The sequence below is a fragment of the Schistocerca americana genome, chromosome 4 (assembly GCF_021461395.2).
Source record: "Schistocerca americana isolate TAMUIC-IGC-003095 chromosome 4, iqSchAmer2.1, whole genome shotgun sequence".
Classification (NCBI taxonomy): Eukaryota; Metazoa; Arthropoda; class Insecta; order Orthoptera; family Acrididae; genus Schistocerca; species Schistocerca americana.
In genome coordinates, this window is record NC_060122.1 from 138,903,596 (window position 1) to 138,912,739 (window position 9,144).

At 46.0% G+C, this 9,144-nt stretch overlaps 1 protein-coding gene across 1 annotated transcript; it reads right to left on the reverse strand.

Moving 5' to 3' along the window:
* Positions 1–5,493: 5,493 nt before the first annotated feature.
* Positions 5,494–5,751, reverse strand: LOC124613982 (eclosion hormone-like). Its single transcript, XM_047142769.1, has one exon. The coding sequence runs from the start codon at positions 5,749–5,751 to the stop codon at positions 5,500–5,502; it is 252 nt and encodes an 83-aa protein (XP_046998725.1). The 3' UTR covers positions 5,494–5,499.
* Between the last annotated feature and the right edge of the window lie 3,393 nt (positions 5,752–9,144).

Below are 9,144 nucleotides of genomic sequence, written 5' to 3' on the forward strand. Positions count from 1 at the left end.
TGTCTGGAGAACATGCTGGTCGCTCTAGACGAGCGATCTCGTTATCCTGAAACAAAATGTGCACGAGGAGAGCGCGGATTTTCGTCCATGAAGACAAATGCCTCGCCAATATGCTGCAAATATACTTGCACTATCGGTCGGAGGATGGCATTCACGTATTGTACAGCCATTACGGTGCCTTCCATGACCACCAGCGGCGTAAGGAGGCCCGACTTAATGCCACCCTAAAACAGCAGGGAACCTCCACCTTGTTGCACTCGCTGGACAGTGTGTCTAACGCGTTCAGTCTGACCGGGTTGCTTCTAAACACGTCTCCGACGATTCCCTAGTTTAAGGCATATGCGACACTTATCGGTGAAGAGAACGTGATGCCACTTCTAACTGGTCCATTCGGCATGTTGTTGGGCCCAACTGTACCGCGCTGCATGGCGTAGTGGTTGCGAAGAAGTACCTCGCCATGGACGTCGGGAGTGAAATTGCGCATCATGCAGCGTACTGCGCACAGTTTGAATCGTAACACGACGTCCTGTGGCTACACGGAAAGCATTATTGAACATGTTGCCGTTGCGTCAGTGTTCTTCCGAGTCATAATCCGTAGGCAGCGGTCATCCACTGCAGTAGTAGCCCTTGGTCGGCCTGAGCGAAGCATGTCATCGACAGTTCCCGTCTCTCTGTATCTCCTCCATGTCCGAACAACATCGCTTTGGTTCACTCCAAGACGCCTGGACACTTCTCTTGTTGAGAGCCCTTCCTGGCACAAAGTAACAATGATGACACGATCGAACCGCGGTATTGACCGTCTAAGCATGGTTGAACTACAGAGAACACGACCCGTGCACTTCCTTCCTGGTGGAATGCCTGGATTTGATCACCTGTCGGACCCCCGCCGTCTAATAGGCGGTGCTTTTTGGGCGGGTTTAGTGACATTTCTGGTCAAAGGGACTGTGTCTGTGATACAATATCCACAGTCAACATCTGTCTTCAGGAGTTCTGGGAACCAGGGTGACGCAAAACGTTTTTCTGATGTGTGTATGTTGAAAGTTACATAAGCACAACTAAATACTGGGACGAGCCTATGGCAATGAGAGTGGTTCAAATGGTTCAAATGGCTCTGAGCACTATGGGACTCAACATCTATGGTCATCAGTCCCCTAGAACTTAGAACTACTTAAATCTAACTAATCTAGGGACATCACACAACACCCAGTCATCACGAGGCAGAGAAAATCCCTGACCCCGCCGGGAATCGAAACCGGGAACCCGGGCGCGGGAAGTGAGAACGCTACCGCACGACCACGAGCTGCGGACAAATGAGATTGGTATTAACGCATACTAAAGCCAAAGTTCCCGATTCCCGTACGTGAACTGTGGGCCAACGCTCCAGAGGATGATCTGGAAAGGGTTTTGGCGATTGTAGACTCGCTTGACTTGATACACGAGGAAAGAAGGAAAGTCAGTTCTAATAAATGAACAATGGTTCAAATGGCTCTGAGCACTATGGGACTTAACTGCTGAGGTCATCAGTACCCTAGAACTTAGAACTACTTAAACCTAACTAATCTAAGGACATACACATCCATGCCAGACGCAGGATTCGAACCTGCGACCGTAGCGGTCGCGCGGTTCCAGACTGTAGCGCCTAGAGCCGCTCGGCCATCGCGGCTGGCTAATAACTGAAATTATTCTCCACAAAAAGGTGAAAATAATGGTAAAAATGGGAATGGCAATGGAAATAAGAAAAGAAATCATTGCCAGAATGGTAACAATTTGAATAGTAGTGGATATAATCAACCATAGAGTAGCAATGCATACACAACAGTGAAAAAAGTAACCGAAAGAGGTGCGGAGACGGCATACCACAAAATAGTCAGGATTTTCAACAACCTCAAGCAAGTAGGTAAAATTCCGACAGATGGGACAACCAGCCGACTAATCAACACAATCAAAGCTGGGGGCCATCGCAAGGGAATGCTCAGTATCACATTAGCACAGAGCAGGTGAATGTCCAAGATCAGAATGCTAGAATGGTCCCTCAACCGCAAGACCAGCGGGAGAAAATAGTTTAACTGGTGGACGAGGGCCAACCCGGCTCGTCCAGTCAGTTAAACTAAACGTGACCACCCCATGCCTTTCGGTAGTGGTCAGAGAGAAAAGTGAAAGCACCCCCTATAGTTCTCTCAACATGTTGCAGTATAACAACGGACAAGACGTGCGTCAGGAACTCTGCGCCTGATATGCGAACACGTTGTAATGTAGAGAAATCAGTAGTGCAAGCTGCAGTATATGCAAAGATAGGCGATGTACCAATCACAGTCATTTTAAATACTGGCGCTACCATGAGCGCGATAAGTTATGAACTTTACAAAGAATTAAGCCGTCTGTTCACGATATCAACATTCCCAGTACAAGGTTGTCGTATTTTAGTGGCCATATCTGCCAAGACACAGGTTGTCAAGACCCATGTGCAACTGGAGCTTACTATAGGAGCGAGAGCGTTTCAGTGAACGTTCCTCATATTAAAAAGTCTCCCAGTACCATGCGTCCTGGTTTGGGGTTTTATCAGAGGGTAGGAATGCTACTATCGACCTCACCTCTGGAACCTGCACAGTAGACAATGAGGCCAGTGAGTAGTACAGAATTTGATTGCCACGGAAGGGGTACACGGCAGATTTTGCTGCAGTATCTATATGGTGTGTACAAGGCCACAGTTGTTATTTATACACAGTAACTCACCTAAACAGGGGCACTGTAGCTCACGTCTGTGTCATAGGGAAGAGGTATTCGCCAATTACAAGCTCATTAGGCCAAAGATCAATGAGTCGGAATGTTTGGATAAGCAGCAGATAGCACAGCTCACTGTTTTCTCAATTCGTTCACGGAAGTGTTTCCGAAGAAACCAAGAACTATTAAGGGACATCTGTATAACATGCATGCGTACCCACGTGAGACTTGCTGCCACACAATGTACTCATTCCCGTGGTCTAAAAAAGAGACAGTAACTACACTACTGGCCATTAAAATTGCTACACAACGAAGATGACGTGCTACAGACGCGAAATTTAACCGACAGGAGGAAGATGCTGTGATATGCAGATGATTAGCTTTTCAGAGCATTCACACAAGTTTGGCGCCGGTGGCGACACCTACAACGTGCTGACATGAGAAAAGTTTCCAACCGATTTCTCATACACAAACAGCAGTTGACCGGCGTTGCCTGGTGAAACGTTGTTGTGATGCCTCGTGTTAGGAGGAGAAATGCGTACCATCACGTTTCCGACATTGAGAAAGGTAGGATTGTAGCCTATCGCGAATGCGGTTTATCGTATCGCGACATTGCTGCGCACGTTGATTGAGGTCAAATGACTGTTAGCAGAACATGGAATCGGTCGATTCAGGAAGGTAATACGGAACGCCATGCTGGATCCCAATGGCCTCGTATAACTAACAGTCGAGATGACAGCATCTTATCCACATGGCTGTAACGGATCGTGCAGCCACGTCTCGATCCCTGAGTCAACAGGTGGGGACGTTTGCATGACAACCACCATCTGCACGAACAGTTCGACGACATTTGCAGCAGCATGGACTATCAGCTTGGAGACCATGGCTGCAGTTACCCTTGACCCTGCATCAGAGACAGGAGTACCTGCGATGGTGTACTCAACGACGAACTTGGGTGCACGAAAGGCAAAACGTCATTTTTTTGGGTGAATCCAGGTTCTGTTTACAGCATCATGATGGTCGCATCCGTGTTTGGCGACATCGCAGGAACGCACATTGGAAGCGTTTATTCGTCATCGTCGTACTGGCGTATCACCCAGCGTGATTGTATGGGGAGCCATTGGTTACACGTCTCGGTCACCTCTTGTTCGCATTGACGGCACTTTGAACAGTGGACGTTATATTTCAGATGTGCTATGACCCGTGGCTCTACCTTGCATTCGATCCCTGTGAAACCCTTCATTTCAGCAGGATAATGTACGATCGCTTGTTGCAGGTCCTGTACAGGTCTTTCTGGATACAGAAAATGTTCGACTGCTGCCCTGGCCAGCACATTCTCCAGATCTCTCACCAATTGAAAACGTCTGGTCAATGGTGACCGAACAACTGGCTCGTCACAGTACGCCAGTAACTACTCTTGATGAACTGTGGTATCTTGTTGAAACTGCATGGGCAGCTGTACCTGTACACGCCATCCAAGCTCTGACTCAATGCCCGGGCGTATCAAGGCCATTATTACGGCCAGAGGTGATTTTTCTGGGTACTGATTTCTCAGGATCTATGCACCCAAATTGCGTAAAAATGTAATCACATGTTAGTTCTAGTATAATATATTTGTCCAAGGAAACCCGTTTATCATCATTTCTTCTTGGTGTAGCAATTTTAATGGCCAATAGTGTAGAAAGATCCTCTATTGGGACATCATAGTGCCTTCATACTCCCCTTGCAGCAGTCCACTATTGGCAGTAATCAAGGCAGATGGTAGTGTCAGGCTCGTCCTCGACTCGAGAGATATACACTGAATAATTGTTCCAGTACATACTAGAGCAGAAAACATGGAACAACTGTTACATAATTTCTATGGAACTAAATAGGAAAGTGATATTTGCTTTATCAATGTGTATTAACAGAGGCAGTAAAACACGAAGAATAGACTGCAATCCAGTAGCAACTCTGTATCGCTGCATTCTTGGTGGTAGCAGTCAGTATGGGCGAGAGCAGTCCTCTCACTGCTGGAGAACTTGTTATTACTATATTTCTACTGTCCCTGTCAATACATATCGGTAAAACAAATACCGCATTAGACTCATCTGGGACTGCTCTATCAAATGAGTATGTAAAATTCCACTTTAATAATCATTTTTGTGTGTAACGAAAAACAAGCTGATGTTTCCCTTCACGGCTAAGCGTCACGTGAAAGACATGATGAGCTCCATTTGCTAGGGCTGACTCCAGCTACACAATCCGAAAACGAAACTGCACATATCTGCGGAAACACCAGAGAAAAGAGTGCCTACGACTCTCAGGAGAGACATACTGTTAATTGCATTGACGACCAAGTTAGGTTTTCGGTGATTTCCCTAAATCGCTCTAGGTAAATGCTGGGATTGTTCGTTTGAAAGGGCACGGCCGATTTCCTTCCCTGTCCTTCCCTAAAGCGATGAGACCGATGACCTCACAGTTTGGTCTCTTCCCTCAAAATCAACCCAAACCCAACCCCAACCTATTTAGGTCCAAACTCGCCCCTTTACTCTCTAGTGAGTCAGTTCCATCATTCTGTAAGCGGAAGATGGCATTAGCCCTTACCTCTTTTCAAAAATATTTTGATAAGATCTCCAGGCGTACAGCAGAAGTTATGACATGAGTGGTGCAGGTCTCTTCATTGCTATGACTTTTGCAGTTAGTTTATAAGGGAGTGGAAGAAATTGACGGGGATAAAGAAGTACGCGTGCTTCAGCTTTGCAGAAAGACTTTATTGAGACAGAGGCCGTGCAGAGGCTACTCCAGCTTGTTGAGGAAGGGCGCGATGGAGGCGGCGTCCTCGCAGTCGGGCATCATCTTGCCGTTGAACTTGAGGCACGCGTCGGCACACAGCTGCCCCTCGAAGTAGGGGCCGTACATCTTCTTGCACTGCGCGCAGTTGCGGATGCACACGCTGACCGCGTTGGCGTCCGCGGGCGGTGCGAGGCATGACGTCACCAACAGCACGGCCAGCAACGTCGCCAGGGGGCAGCAGCGGCGGGCGGCCATCTCTGCAACAGGGCTCAGTGCTAGGGCCGTCTCTTCTCTAACTTACCTTACTTAATTATCTGACTCTAAAGGTAACAAAAGATTGAAAGAATAGTATGTACAGGTGAGGCAAGCATCACTTTGAGACACGTCGAATGTAAGGCTAAGAGGTTAGGCAACAACGATGAAATTAACGCAGCTCTTGACTTGTAGAGAACAGTCCCTTAAAGGTATCGAAACACTGTGTACTGTTTCTGAAGGGGAGCTCTCCGATAACGAAATTGGATTGTATCAATGTTTTCACCTAAACCACTGTCGAAGGCTTCAATTTCTTAGGACTGAACAAACACGAAAATCTTTCCTGGAAATATATGCATCCGGATCTTAAACAGGAATTTAGCGCTGCTATCTTCCCTACGAGAAGATTCTCCACAGGAAAATCCACTGAAAGGAGAAAGCTGGTTTACTTTGTTCATTATGACTTAATTTTTCATATAGGGCGAAGTAGGGTGCAATATTCTGTAAGTGATGAACAACAGTTTATAGAATCTAAGTTGAAAGTTATCTTTTCTAGCAGAATATTTTTATCCTGCTTTGGATCATCTCATAATAGCTTAAGGGCATATCACATGTTATGCTAACATCATGTTTTGGGTTTTCCGTCATCTAGTGCAGGAGAGTGATAGAAAATATGAAATACTCTCTTAAAGGTCTCGACAGATTGGAAAACTACAAATACGCTATTTCAGTTCCCGTGTTATGCAGAAGGAACATTGCATCGTAATTGGAAATAAAAAACAGTTTCATGCATGTCCGAAGGAATGCTGCATCGTGTTTCAGAATATCACAGGCAGTGCAATATCATATTTATCTCTAGAAACTGGGCGAGTGACTTTCAAGTAATTTGTCTCCCTCGTACGGTATGTACATACAGGATGTGCGAGTACGGACTGTAAACGCATGGTTGACGTAATGTGGAACTTTGGGTCTCGTCGTGAGTCGTGCTCGGGTAGCCAAATTGTATGGCGGCAGCTCGCGATAAGCAGAAAATCCATGTTCAAGTCCCAGTCTGGCACAGATTTTCGTTGTCGTCATTCCATTCTACAGCTAATGGTTGTCCATAAGACACAGAGCGGCGACGTACTGGCTAAAGATGAGGAGACAAGACCAGATTTGGAAGATCACTGATATACCAATACAAACAATACGCCAACTAATGATGTGGTGATTGGATACCCGGCAGGGTGAGAGGGACAATAGTGATAAGAGCCGGAGACTATATAGCTTCTTCCCCGACATAAGGGAAAGCCTAAAACATCGACATATCGATCCCATCCACTGTATGGCACACTTCCTAACGGGACACGGCCCTTATCCCACGCACCTGAATCGCGTGAGTCTGTGGCAGACACATAGGTGCACATGTGGGGACGAAGGTTCTCCTGAACATATAGTCTTTTTCTGCGGACAACACACAAACATAAGACATACACTACGCACAGACACATCAAACACTGAACAAACAATCAAAGACATGAATTATAATGATGAACAATGGCCAACCATTAATAAATTAACTGAAGATATCTCCAAAAACATACACACAGAATACTTCATGACAAGGCAGCACAGAAGGCAAGCCTATATGCAAAAAGGATAGGAAATTCACAGGGTGGACGGAGATGAGGCTGCATCTGAAGACATCTCATTGGACTGTAGCGTAAACGCTACTTGTGACGATGCAATATAAACACATCTAGCTGTCTTCTGGGAAATCAACTGGTCCAATCCCACCAGGTAAGCAGTCAGGAAGGGGCTTATTGTCAGGTAGCTCTTAGAGGGACCTGTGCCTCCTGGTGAGCAGCGACGTGCAGCCAGGCCAGAAGGACCTTAATTGTGGTTCCCCTGTACAGAGTCTAACCTGACAGATACGGGAGTAGATAGGGGAAAACCACTGGACAGGCTGAGTCGTTTGAGCAGCTAGGAGGAGCTAACAACCGGATTGCTGGGCGGTGGGAGTGGTTCAAGTTGTAGCCTCGTAAATAGATTAGTAAGTTAGAGTAGTAGTTACATATAGTTTTACTAGAGAAGTTATAAATTCAAGGATACGAAAAGATTTTGGAAGCGGCCGTTACGGACTTGAAGTTCTTCCAAGACCCTCACCGCCGCTCTAAATCGATGATGGGACACATTTTTTCATATCCTTTCTTTCTTCTTCCTCTTCCTCTATCCATCTTTCCTTCTCGTAGTTAATAAAATTTCTTCTCCATTGTTTAATGGTGGTGGATTTGTATTTGTTTTTTATAATTGTTATTATTTGTTTCACGGTAATGAATTTGTGTTTGCATATCTACAATTTTTATTATTTGAAAAGTTTTCAATGAGCTGCAGAAAAAAAAGTCCGCCTCCACGTGCCGGGGTAGTATTGCACTGCTGCCTCGGACCCAGAACCCAGTCACAGCGGCCAACAGGTATTCACAGACCCACCATAACCAATCAGACGGTGGGTCATTAAACAAAAGCAGCAAGTGGAAAAAACAGTGTCCATATTCGCAATTGTGAATATATTTAACGTAAACGTGTTTCTCGCTGGTTTCCTAAAACCGAAAAAGAGAGCGATACACAAGTTGGACATGGGACACCAGTAAGGATCGAATCCGAGCCAAAGGCTGAGAAGTCTCGTGCGCTATCGTCTACGCTATGAGAACACTTAACAGTAGTTGTATCCAATAGGCTACTTGAAATTGCGTGGTGAGCGGTCTGACTGGCTAACTTCAATGCTAATAATTTCGGAAACGACGAAACGCAGCGAATGGTTTTCTTCACAGCAGTATCTTATCCAAAGACCTCTAACAAAATCCCAAGAAACTCTAGTCATGTGTGAAGGGTGCCAGTGCACCAAAATTGGTACCCAGACTCTAATGGATGAAGTAGCTACTTGAATCTACATCTATATCTACATTTATACTCCGCAAGCCACCCAACCGTGTGTGGCAGAGGGCACTTTACGTGCCACTGTCATTGCCTCCCTTTTCTGTTCCAGTCGCGTATGGTTCGCGGGAAGAACGACTGTCTGAAAGCCTCCGTGCGCGCTAGAATCTCTCTAATTTTACATTCGTGATCTCCTCGGGAGATATAAGTAGAGGGAAGCAATATATTCGATACCTCATCCAGAAACGCACCCTCTCGAAACCTGGACAGCAAGCTACACCGCGATGCAGAGCGCCTATCTGGCAGAGTCTGCCACTTGAGTTTATTAAACATCTCCGTAACGCTATCACGGTTACCAAATAACCCTGTGACGAAACGCGCCCTCTTCTTTCGATCTTCTCTATCTCCTCCGTCAACCCGATCTGGTACGGATCCCACACTGATGAGCAATACTCAAGTATAGGTCGAACGAGTGTTTTGTAA